Below are 13,589 nucleotides of genomic sequence, written 5' to 3'. Positions count from 1 at the left end.
CAGACTCGCAACCGCTTACCACATTTAACTCGCCTTTTGGCAGATTTTGCTTCCAGCGACTACCATTCGGGCTGAAAATGAGCCAGGACGTGTTCCAAGCAAAAATGGACCAGATTCTTGAACGCTGCCCAGGTACTGCTGGCATAGCAGATGACATCGGTGTACACGGCGACTCAGAGGCGAGTCATGACGCCAACCTGCGCAATCTTATGAAAGTCGCTGCAGAGGAAGGCCTCACATTTAACTCAGAAAAGTGCGCGATAAAACAGAAACAAATCGGCTTCTTCGGCCAAATCTACAGCGATACTGGTGTCAGACCAGACCCCAAGAAACTTGTAGCGATTACGAACTTATCCGATCCAACCAACATATCTGAACTCCGCTCTATACTAGGCATCGTTACATACATGGGATCATTCGTCCCAAGGTTAGCCGACCTAACCCAACCACTCAGAGACCTACTTAAATCGGAAGCGATATTCGAGTGGACGCAAAGTCATAGTCAAGCGATGCAACGCATAAAGGACGCAATCACAGCTCCATACGAACTGCACTATTTTGACAAAACCAAAGATAGCGTTATTCAGGTAGATGCCTCTTCATACGGTCTAGGCGCCTGTCTACTACAAGATGGCAAGCCAGTCGCGGTCGCCTCAAAATGCCTAACGCCAACTGAGCGACGCTACGCGAATATTGAACGAGAGATGCTAGCATGCGTCTTCGGATGTGAGCGATTTCATACATATGTATTCGGAAAGCCATTCATCATTGAATCCGATCATAAGCCGCTGGAAATGATCAGTTTGAAAAATCTGAAAGCTTCACCGCCAAGGCTACAGCGCATGCTTCTACGCATCCAACGCTATAACTGCAACATAAAATACAGACCAGGGAAAGAGATCCCACTTGCAGACGGTCTCTCCAGAATGCCAAACAAAGATGACGCTGACGAGATCAAGCTAGACATAAGGGTCGATAACGTACATTTCTCCGCAGCGAAGGAGTGCACCATCCGCGAAGCGACAGACGATAATGACGAACTTGTAAAGCTGCGCGACACTATAATTGAAGGGTGGCCAACGACGCGAAAGGAAGTTTGTAAAGATATCCGCAAATATTGGTCATATCGCGATGAACTCTCTGTAGCAAATGGAATCATCCTCAAAGGCACTTGTTATCTGATCCCTGAGTCCTTAAGACAGGACATCCTCGACAAGCTACACGAAGCACATCTTGGCACCACAAAAACCCAATTGCGAGCACGCACAGCGGTATTTTGGCCGAACATGAACGACGCAATACGCACAAAAGTTGAGAACTGCGAAATTTGTCAGCAACACGCACGACGAAAACAGAAGGAACCAATAATCCAGCATGAAATACCTACTAGACCTTGGCAAAGACTAGGAGCAGACCTGTTCGCACTAAACGGCTCAAACTATATCATCATCTGCGACTACTACTCAAAATTCCCAATCGTCAAGAATCTACGCAGTGGGACCACATCTAAAACAGTCGTCAACGTGTTAAAAGAAATATTCGCTGAGCACGGTACCCCAGACGAAATCGTTAGTGACAACGGTCCGCAATTTGTCTCCGAGGAGTTTGAGCGATTTGCAGAAAATTGGTGCATCACTCTTGTCAAAACATCGCCAAGATACAGTCAATCAAATGGATTCATAGAACGTCAAGTACAAACTGTCAAAAATACGCTAAAGAAAGCTATCGAGTCCAAAGAAGATCCGCAACGCGCACTCTTGATACTCAGATCAACCCCAATCGACAGTAGACTACCATCTCCCGCAGAGATCCTCAACAAAAGGATTTACAAATCAAACATGCCAGTAAGAATCGCCGATGGCCATAGCGAAGTTGATAACGCACTCGCTGATCGTCAAGAAACGCAAAAACGCTACTATAACAAGCACGCGAAACAATCGCAAGACCCAAAAGAGGGGGAAAGCGTTAGAGTGAATAAGAATGAAGCAAATCATTGTAAATGGGAACCCGGAACAGTTCAAAACAAACGCGCTGAACCGAGATCATATGACGTCGAAATGTCCGATGGATCAATCCTACGAAGAAGTAGTCGACATATTAGGAAGCCCGCAAGATTCGCGAATAACTCTAATAATAATACATAAACATGATACAAAGACACTGATTCTTGAACTGATAGTTATAAACAAAGTTAAAAGTTACATTTGTTTTACAAATAGTCTTTATTCAGTTTTCTCATATTCATACTCATGCTGAAGATATCCAGCATCTATTCAAGCTATCTATTATGTCTAAAAGTAAATCACATTTTGATACATATGTCTTCCATCTTTCAGTAAAGGGGATGTAATGATATTGTAAGCCTGAACACAACCGTAATGTGTACAGCGCCCCCACACCGCACAATTCGTGCACATGGTTTTGACAGCCATCTTGATTCTGGAGTTTCTGCATTAAAAGTTATAAAAGTTTACACAGTTGTCTATTGCGTTATTAAAGTCATTATTCCCATAAGTCATAGCATTACAACTACCAAAGACAGTACCACTAGTGACTACCAACGCTAGTGCTACTAGTGACTACCAAAGCTAGTGCTACACCAGTAGTTACTATGAATGCTATTTAGTGCCACTAGTGATTACCAAAGCTAGTGCTACACCAGTAGTTACTATGAATGCTATTTAGTGCCACTAGTGACTACCAAAGCTAGTGCTACACCAGTAGTTACTATGAATGCTATTTAGTGCCACTAGTGACTACCAAAGCTAGTGCTACACCAGTAGTTACTATGAATGCTATTTAGTGCCACTAGTGACTACCAAAGCTAGTGCTACACCAGTAGTTACTATGAATGCTATTTAGTGCCACTAGTGATTACCAAAGTTATAGTTTAACATGTGACTACCAAAACTATTTAGTGTCACTAGTGACTACCAAAGCTAAGAAAAGCTTTTATATTCATATTTTAGGGTGAAATTGTAGCCAATCTTGGGCATTCTTCTCACCCATGGAAAATGCAGGCAAGTCTTCATAACTCGGGAGTATCTGCTGCAAAGTTGGTTAGCAACAACACAGTAGAGATATTACATGGCTGGGCCAACTTCACTGATCTCACCATTACCAAGCCTGGAAGTGGAAACTTCTTGGAATTCAGCATTGTTTATCCAAACACATCCATGCTAGAAAGTACCAACTCAACAGTGTTTTCTGTCAGTGAGAGTGCATTCCATATTTCAATCGCTGATCAACCTACTAGTCCACTCAAGGTTTTTGAAAGATTTGACATTCAGTTTAATCTAATTGAAGATTTTACAATGAACATTGCAGAAAATCTTGATATCAAGGTAAATTTTTATTTTTGCTAAACACAATGTTCTAGTTTTAGGATTTCCTTGATGAATGCTTCCCTGTTTTGATTAAAGTTCGCTCTTCAATTGAAATCCACCTATACTTCAGCTGAGACGATTTTTCAATAATAACCACATGCCATTGTTTATTTTGTCTACACTATCAAACTTTTTGTGACAAAAAAATGTGATGTGCCCATATAAATATGTCAAACTATTTTGATAGTGTAGCCAGAGCTTAATATCAAGCTCCAAAAATAAAATAACCTCCATCAAGGAAGTTTCTTATTTTTCAGGGTTATACTTGGATAGCTACCATAAGTTTATACATGCCAGATAATTACCGTGGTAGTTTACAAGGCCAGATGACTACTAAACTCAATCTAATATCAGCAAAAGGCAGTTTCCATGACTTATCCATCAGTGCTAATGGTTTCCAATATGTCTTAGAAATTGAGTTGGTTACCGTCCCAAGCAGTGACTATCACCTGTCTACAAAGTTAGATCCATTTGATGTAAGCAATGTTGATAAACATAAAGAAAATCCAGTCAAAGTAGGCTTGAGGTTTTACGGAGACTATGCAACAGTTGTCACAAGAAAAGAAGACTATCTTGCAATCAACTTTATTAATAACTTTACTGTTTCATACCCTGACGTCACTATTACTTCAGTAGAAATCAGTGAAGGTAAGTGTAAACAATTTAGAAACATTTCAACTTGGGATTTCTTTACTTTTAAAATCTTCTTTTAAGCAATTTGTGTGGCAATTGCTGTAACCTAATCCAGAGTCTGGGAGGAAAGTGTTGTACACTGTGTATAGCTCTGTCTACACTATCAAACTAGTTTGACAAAAAAGGTGTGATGTACCAAAATATGGTAGTGATATGCCCAAATATGGTAGTGATATGATGTCATAATGTGTGGTAATGTAGACAGAGCTTTAGTGTAAATAACATTCTTGTGGTGTTTAATGTTCAAGTTTATATTATTTTATTATATAGCACAACACTTTTCAGCTCATCGAATAATCTAATTGTTGACACAGATGAAAGCTTTTTTTAGTAATTATTTAAAACTAGATGGTACGCTCGCTTCGCTCGCGTACCATCTAGGTCGTGCCCACAGATGGTTCGCGAATACACAGTAATTTCAGCGTCACAAAACTGGCGATTTCAAATGTACGTAGGCCTACCGCAGGACTATAATACATTCGTTTACAGAAACGAATAAATAGACACGATGATTTATGTAGTCAACTAAAATTAGCACCCTGGGAATTACTTCCGAAGGAGAAACTTATCACAAAATGAGTCCAAATTTTTGATTTGGACTCATTTAAAGAAACACAATTTGTGTTTTGTATGGGTTTTTTTTAATATTAGGGTTGAGGGATGGGAAAGCGGATAGGTACAAAGAGGAACAATTTTTAAATATATTCTTTATCCACTCAGTAACGAAATATTGTTTTCGTGTTTTATAGGCCTATAAATAATATACCTCTAAATACAGTAAAACATTTGCGATTTAATACTTTGTTAAAACTGTCACTGTCATAATCGATTGAAATATTAAAGTACATGTCACGATACACCACTACGACGTTTATTTTATTGGTAATTATTAATTAATACAAACGTTGAGAAGGAACTGTCAGTATAAAGTTTATTTGTATATAATAATGTGTTTATATATCTAACAGTAGATCCTATCCACAATCTCAGTAATAAAGTTTATCTGTATATATTTTTACAGTAGGCCTACGAACATTCACAGTAAGAAATGTTTGATTCAAATGAGGACTAAAAATAGTTACAGTATTGTCAAAGTATTGCAAGTTTATTCTCAAAGGGCCCATATATTTACCTACCGTATGTGTTAAATCAAGGGCTCATAAATTTACCTACTTGTGTTAAACCAAACTCTGGCAGACTGAGAGATTGGGATGTTCCATTCATCGCAAATCAATACATTTGTATAATCATATATTAAATCTATCAAAATAGTATTTTTTAAAAAAAATCGGCCTGTCTTCAACATTATGATGGTGTACTTTAGCTGTTCAACCGGTTTTCAGCTATTAAAAACAATTATCGTAGGAGGAGATAGGAAAATGCGAAGCCTCCTCGTATTTTTGTGGCGGGTATTTTTCAAGATGGACATCCATTAGACAGTGTATACCACGATCGGAAAACACCCCTGTTTGGGGCAAATCGTTGAACCTAAATTCGTTTTAATCGTCAATAACTAATTACCTAACTCAATTTAATTAGTAAGCAGGGTTACATCAGATGGTTAAAATCAGTACCGAAAGTATGAACCAACTTTATATACCATAGAGTAAACATTCTAGAAATAAACCGAGATTTACCGAATTTTGCCCTTACGTAAATTTATATATAGACAACAATAGTAATAACGCCAAGACAATGATGTTATCAACTGAAGTACATAATAAATAAGTACACAACTCAATTATTTATTCAAAATATCTATCATTTCAGGTTCTATTATCTTTGATTTTATAATGGCTGGAGATACTGCAAACACAATGGAAGCCATTTATCGTGACCTTACTGCAGGTCGCATATCATTAACCTTTGATGGACAGGTTCTGGAAGCAGATATACGTTATATGATGCTTGATGGTGAACCTTATGCACCTGAAAATATAGTAAGTTTATTTTTTAATGTGTTGTCTTTGTTTCTATTTATACATTTTATTCAAATGTGGTGAAATAGCATAACATTCAGAGATAAGTTTACATTCTTTATATAATAGCGGGTTGGGTCTCAAAGGTCGGAGTTCTAATTATGCTTTGATGTTCTCAATCAAAATGTGTTTTTTTTTTTTCGTTTTCAAGATATGGAAAATATTGTATTTTATTGCAGGAACCTCAATTATTTAAAAAAAAATAAATAACGAGAATCAATAATTTTAAAGATGTATTGTCCCTTGAAACACAAAAAATGAAAAAAAAAATATTCTAAAATTAAATTGGCCATATCAAAGTAATATTAAAGTTATTCACTTTAAGTCGAAAATTCGAGCCAAAAACAACAAGTTTACGTAATTAACAGGTAAATTAATTTGATTACATTTCGTCTGGAAAATCGTCACGAGCGAAAGTAAACAAAGATTTCAAACCACGAGTATGCATGATGCTAATTAGGACTGTTTACAATTCGTGACGGTTGAGAAGTAGTTCTCACACATATCGCGAGGAAGTTTATGATTATGCATACAGAGTAGCCAAACAAGCGCGTTACATTATGAGATATGTTTTGATCGAAAACTTTGACTGGAAGTCAAAGTTATTTTTTGAACCAAAAAATTGTCTGTATTTCGGTTAAATTACTTTTTTTGGACTAATTTTTGGTGAAAGTTATTAACTATTATGATACTTTAACATGACCCCACTTTTTTTCGAAATATATTTTGTAAAAAATGTTTTGGAATTAGTCAAAGGGACAATACATATTTAAATTAAATAAATACAATTTATATATATATATATATATATATAAATCCAAAGGCAAATTACTGAAAAAATGACAATGCTGTGGGTATCAGTGGCTGGATCTCAATGGAGATACAAATAAAAAAAAAGCGAAAAGCTAAATCAAAACGATAAAGTAAACAGCCAGAAAAGTTAGCAGAGCTTTCGGGCAACACTAGCCCTTCATCAGTGCAAGTGAGGGAATTTGGATAAAGTCATAGCATATGAGTTGGCAAATGCTGCCTGGGTGGACAGGAATAAAAGAAATATAACAATAGAAACAGCGTGTTGAATAGTGGGTGGAGACTGAATAAGAGTAGAAAACAAAGAAGGTAGCTTGGTAGAGATATAAACAATTTTGGACTGGAACTAAAAAAAGCTAAAATGGTGGTTAATATTGAAACTTAAATTTTGGTAGTCAATCGAATAATTTTACCGATCTGGGAGTATGTTCCTAATGTTAAGTCCAAAAGGTTTTGTGGTTTTAAGTAGTAATTCCCAGTGGTTTTCTTTGTCTTTGCGAGTTTTGTCGCTCCATTTGACGTCGTGGTCTATTGCAATAACTCTGAAATTTGCAATCGAGTGACCAGCTGAATTAAAATGTTCGGCTACAGGTTGATCAAGCTTTAATGTTTTGATAGCTGATCTGTGTTGTGTCATTCTCATACGGAGAGTGTTTTTTGTTTCTCCGACGTACTGTTTGCCACAAATATTACAGTATATGAGATAAATGACGTTTTTGGTTAGACAATTAATTGATTGTCTTATCCGAAAAATGCGGCCAGTTTGGTTACTCTGAAATTTTTCAGTAGAATCAACCAATGAACAAGTTTTGCAAGATTTGCCGCAAAGGTGACTGCCCAAATTTTGGCTGTCATGAGAGTTAATTTCACTCTTAAATTTGGATCTGACTAATATATCACGAAGGTTGGGAGGTCTACGAAATGCAATAATGGGTGGTTCCGGAAAGACAGTCCTGAGACGTTCTGTGGACTGTAGAATGGGCATATGTTTCTCAATAATAGCCCGTAATGGAGGCAACCTAGGGTGGTAGGTTGTGACCAATGGCACTCTGGTCGATTTTTTTGGCTGACGTGGTTTGTACGTCAGTGTTTGACATCGAGGAATATCCTTTGCTTTCTTTATAGCAGTTTCGATGTATTCCTTCTTGTAATTTCTATTCCGGAGATGTCCGGTTAGTTCTTCGGTACGATTCTGAAAATCTAAATCTGAAGAACAGATACGTCTGATACGTAATGCTTGACTGTACGGTATGTTTTTAGTACAGTGTCGGGGGTGACAACTGCTAGGAAGCAGGTACATATTTTTATCCGTGGGTTTACGGAATAGGTCAGTTTTGAGTGTACCATTTCTATGGTCACTATAGTGTCCAAAAAATCAACGCTACTAGTGGATTTGGTAGCTGTAAATTTGATAGTTGGGTGGGCTGCATTAATATTGAGAAGAAAAGATTCCAAATTATCTTCACCATGGGTCCAGATCATGAAGATGTCGTCAATGTATCTAAACCAAACAAGTGGTTTGTTTGGTTGGAGGGACAGAAAATTGGCCTCAAATTGTCCCATAAATAAATTTGCAAAAGATGGCGCCATTTTTGTGCCCATCGCTGTGCCATGAATTTGAAGGTAATGGTCATTTCCAAAAATAAAATTGTTGTTGGTTAAAATCAACATGACCAGTTCTCGTAAATGAGCTTTAGTAGGCGTTTTGCCTGGAATTTGTATGTAATTTAAAATACATGCGTCGGCTCCTTCTTCGTGAGGGATATTAGTATACAATGATGAAACATCTAATGTAGCCAGAACAGAATTATTAGGTAAATTTTGAATTTGGTTAATTTTGCGGATAAAGTCCGTGGAGTCCTGAATGTATGAAGGGAGATCAGTCACATATGGTCTAAGTAAATCATCCACATATTCAGAAATTTTCTCTGTAGCAGTGCCATTGCCCGAAATAATGGGTCTACCAGGATTGCCTGCTTTGTGGATTTTAGGTAGGAAATAAAATCTGCCTGGAACTGGATTGACCTGTGCCAAATGAGGTCCAATCTTAGGATCGATGGAGTGTTTTTTTACCATCACAGAAACAGATTTGGCCACCTTATCCGCAACTTCCGGGGTGGGATCCGTTGTAAGTTTACGATAATGAAGAGGATTGTTTAGCTGTCTTAAGGACTCCTCTTCATAAAATTTGATGTCCATGGCAACAGTGGCAGAACCTTTATCAGCGGGTTTAATGATAATATCATTACGCTGACGCAATTTGGCAATGGCCTGCTTCTCTTGTTTTGAGAGATTGTCACGTTTATCTGGACTCGGGACGTAGTTTTGTACATCCTCCTCAATAGCCTGAATAAATGTTTCTAAAGCTGGACAACGATTTTTAGGTGGATTCCAGGAACTTTTTGGTTTAAATTTGTTAACGTTGCCTTCGGTTTGCGTGGTATATATATATATATAAAGAGTCGCTATCCAATCGAGTTCGAACAATACCATGGAAGCCCCAGTGGTCTAATGGTTAGGACATTTGCATATCAAGCAGGCGGTCCGAGTTCGAGTCTCGGTTGGGGCGACTTTTTCTCATTCTCACAGATTTTCTCATCATTATCGTTTCAAATTAATTAATAAAATTTCAGTATATCACCGGGCGGTTTAGAATTAATGTTCTTTGCCTGTTGTGTTTATATATATTTAATATTAATATTTTCTGGCTGTTTACTTTATCGTTTTGATTTAGCTTTTCGCTTTTTATTTTTGTATCTCCATTGAGATCCAGCCACTGATACCCACAGCATTGTCATTTTTTTCAGTAATTTGCCTTTGGATTTATATATATATATATATTTTTTTTTTGTATTAATTAATTTTTTTTTTCGTTTAAGAGTGAGTCATCAGGTTTTCCAATATGGGCCATTGTATTGATTGTAGTCATAAGCATTTTAATGATGTTCATCTTGTTGGCTTCCTGGTTCAAGGTTTGCCATACCACTAGTAAGTATTATTCAGTTTTTATATAAAATATAATAAAGTTTACATATTAATTCAGAATTGAAAGGCAAATAACTGAAAAATGACAATGCTGTGGTTAAAAGTGACTGGATCTCAATAAAATACACACGAAATAACTAGAAATCTAAAGTAAAACAGCCAGAACAAAATTATAGAGTTTTCGTGTAACACCATCGGCGCAATGAAGTAAATTCCACTGTTGAAAAATCTCTTCAGTCAGAAAAGACCTCAATTCTGAAAATTAGTAAGCAATGCTGTTTTCCCAATCTTATCAATTTGAATATACATTAGTTAGGTCGAATTTGAGCAGAGACTCAAACTCAAGTGTACTTTTAGGTTGATAATGTTTCTCCACTCTTTTTTTACGAACGTGCATCTTGCGTTTCAAGCAGATTTTTTTATAGATTAAATGTCCAGAAAATACCTTCTATCACAAAGATCACCTATTTCGTAAAAAGTGACGAATTAAATTCTAGTTATCAACTTTTTATTTATTGTGAATATATATTACTTAATAAATATTTTAATATTACTTATTATTTATTTTTGTGACTATAATTATACTGTGTATGAGTTTTGATTTTTTATGAAACTGTGTAGGCCTATTAATATGTTCTATGTTTTTATTTTTAGAATACAACGTTTCTAAAGTAGAGAAAATGTCGCTGACCGATAATATCTCACCAGTTAAAATATCAAGCTTTGCAGATAATTGTGAGGAAGAGACTTCACTGACTGTTCTCAATACCAGTGGTGGATCTCAACCATTGTGAGTACTTATCATCCTTTGCTAAATAAATACTAGAACGCCACTCCGAGAGTGCATACCTCCGCCTACTGTAAAATTCTTCTACATAAGATTTCACCGGAAAAAAAATATATATATTTATTTTTGTGTCTTAATGTTGTTGACTAACAATAGAACAGCAACGCCAAAAATAAACGGGTGAATTTTAAAAGAAATACAATTTCAGTTTACTTGTTACTTTAAGACTGCTCGTCGGCTTTTGAAAATTGTCTCCAATCTTTTATATACTCAAGAGATATTTAAGCCTGGTTTCATCAGAACAAAATTACTATTGTATTAACTAATACTAAACATCAACAAATTAAAATAAAGATCAGACAATGATTACTGTGTTCTTGTAGAATTTCAATGGATGATTTGCAGTTGTCTATAGACCAGTCTCGGCCGTCTTCCAGTCGTAGCAAGTCTCCAGGTTTTAACACGCCATGTAGAACACCAGAAATATTGGTGAGAGCCTTACCACCAGGCTTTGCTGACGGCGAAACTGAACAAGGTACTTAGCATTGTAGGCTCTTTAGTATGTCTGTCTTGATTGGCTTTAGTCTAGTGTTAATATTGTGATTGTAATTTGTAAATTTCTAATTCTAATTAATATTTTTAAGTTAGTCTTCCGTCCTTCCTGTTTCTTCTAACCTCATCATAATTACTCGTTTTATGTCTTTTTTACCGGTAGGTGATACATAATCTCCTCCGTTTAGAATGCTTTTTGCCCTCAAACTTTGATGTATATTGAAAAAAGAGTAGAAAAAACAAACTTATAATATATGTTATTATGTATTATATTTTAAAATACTCAGTTATCAGGTGGAACAACTCGCAAATCTGTTTTCGATACATATCATCAGAGAGGGGAAAACATCTGATTTATCAACTTTCTGAGGAAAAGCAGTATTTCATAGTAGAGAATCAATAGGCCTAATCACCATTGTTAAACGATTTTAGACGCCTCATTTATAAGTAGTTTATTTTCATCTAAGAAGAAAACAAATATACTTACCTTAAAAAACAATAGACATCTATGTGATAACTGTGAGATCTATGTAAAACATATTGAATAATAAAAGTAGGATGATCCAATAAAAACATATAAACTAAATTAAATCCGACGTCTGAATTGAAGCTTAAACAATTGAGTCGATGTTACACTAGCACTAGGCCAGGATTAAACTCCGGACTTTGAAATTGGAAGGCAACTACCTACAGCTTCATCACACTTTTGTTGTCTTGTTTTCAGATGTGGAAGATCGAGCCAGTATGCACGTCATGATATGTACTTCTGAAAAGTCACTGAAAAAGATTGGTTTACTGTCCGTAAATCTAGCTGGAACTCTTAGCACTCTCCGTGCAGATCTGCAGAAAGACCTCGGTAGCAAACTGCTACAACTACCATTCGCTTTCTTAAGTGAGGGTATGGTAGTTATTGATGGGGCTAGCGAGAAAAAGATGACGGTCCATGAGACATATGCGTCTGACAGTGTGCTCATTCGGTACATTAAATGGCGCAGATAGAATGGTGCCGTGTTTTAACAAAACAATATTATTAGGCGTAAGGACATTACGGTAATTACGTTGTACGAAAATATTTGTCTTGTGATTCAGAGTATACACAGGGAAGAGTGAAATTACAATAATGTAATTTTACTCTTCCTTTGTAAAAATAATGTAAATTAATTGTGTGGTGAAGTATAAGCTTGAAGTTTCGAATTGAATGTCATCCTTTATTTCAAATAAAAAACATATTAAGAATGTAACAAACATGCCAGGCCACAGCTTGGAGGACCAAGCATATGCAAGACAAAACAAATCACAAAACACAAAAAAAATTAGTAGAAAACACATCCGAAAGGCATAACATTCAGATTATTATAAACAAAATTACAGATAAAAACTACATTACTAGGGTACAATTGTTTTGAAACGGGCATTCAATATGGTATAGCTACATACCAATGCCGTTTCGCTTAGTTTTTAATTTATTCTGTTCATTTTACTTTTATTCACGCAAAACACATCTTGAAAAGTATTTAAGTTTCCGTTTGTTTGACAAGCCACGGCTTCCGACCTCTACACAATCTTCATGTACAACCTTTTAGTGTCAAATCATAATTGAATGCTGCATACTTGGCTAATTTGGTTAATTTTTAGCTATCGACTAAAATATTACCATGTTATAGGCATAATAATATTAGTTAGCACAAAAAATAGTAATGTTATGCGCAAAATGTTTTCTAATAATTCAAGTTTATAAAGAATAATATGCATTGAATTGAAAATAATATAGCATCGACTAAACTACCTAAAAATTGTTTTAAAAACGATTTAAAGCAAGTAACCTATAGTAGGTCTAATCAATAAACTCAATCAAAGATTTGGCCTGGGTAAATTTAACTCACGTTTCGCCTAATATTTTGTAGAAGAAGGTTGGTATACTGTTACAGCAAACTGGTAAAAATTAATTATTAATTTAGGGTAGTGTGAAAAATGAAGCATGAAGAATGAATTTGAAATGTTTGATATGATGTGTTTTTTATTTCACTATCTTCACTACCTGATAATATGTCTCATATATCTATAGTTACATTATCTATATTACAGGTTATATTATGTATTTTGTGATTTTAAAATGTATAAAGAATGAATGCATGGTTAATGTGGGCCTACACATTATTGAAATCAGTCATTGTTATGTTTAAAGCAGACAATAACTTGTTACCATTAACGTTTTTTGTTCTGCGATGATTTTTAATTGTGACATCGAGATGATATATTTTAAAACCAAAACATTGTACACAAGTTAAGCTTCAATGAAGATGATTGAATTCTAAAAAAAATATAAAAACACGCTTTTTTCAATTGTGATTCGGTAGATAACTAAATAAAATAATCTTTGAATGAATATGACATTTA

At 35.6% G+C, this 13,589-nt stretch overlaps 1 protein-coding gene across 1 annotated transcript; it reads left to right on the top strand.

The window, feature by feature from the left end:
* The first annotated feature begins 5,872 nt into the window (after window positions 1–5,872).
* Window positions 5,873–12,191, top strand: LOC144835406 (uncharacterized). The gene is made up of 5 exons (XM_078690491.1): window positions 5,873–6,019; window positions 9,748–9,856; window positions 10,508–10,643; window positions 11,024–11,175; window positions 11,917–12,191. The coding sequence occupies exons 1-5, from the start codon at window positions 5,873–5,875 to the stop codon at window positions 12,189–12,191; spliced, it is 819 nt and encodes a 272-aa protein (XP_078546617.1).
* The last annotated feature ends 1,398 nt before the right edge of the window (window positions 12,192–13,589 follow it).

This window comes from Antedon bifida, chromosome 2 (genome assembly GCF_963402885.1).
Source record: "Antedon bifida chromosome 2, ecAntBifi1.1, whole genome shotgun sequence".
Lineage (NCBI taxonomy): Eukaryota > Metazoa > Echinodermata > Crinoidea > Comatulida > Antedonidae > Antedon > Antedon bifida.
This window is presented reverse-complemented; position numbering and strand designations above follow the sequence as displayed.

Coding starts and splice junctions, on each gene's coding strand:
- LOC144835406 (XM_078690491.1), top strand. CDS start 5,873: ATGGCTGGAGATACTGCAAACACAATGGAAGCCATTTATCGTGACCTT. Junction 6,020..9,747: donor CTTATGCACCTGAAAATATA/GTAAGTTTATTT, acceptor TTTTCGTTTAAG/AGTGAGTCATCAGGTTTTCC. Junction 10,644..11,023: donor AGTGGTGGATCTCAACCATT/GTGAGTACTTAT, acceptor GTGTTCTTGTAG/AATTTCAATGGATGATTTGC.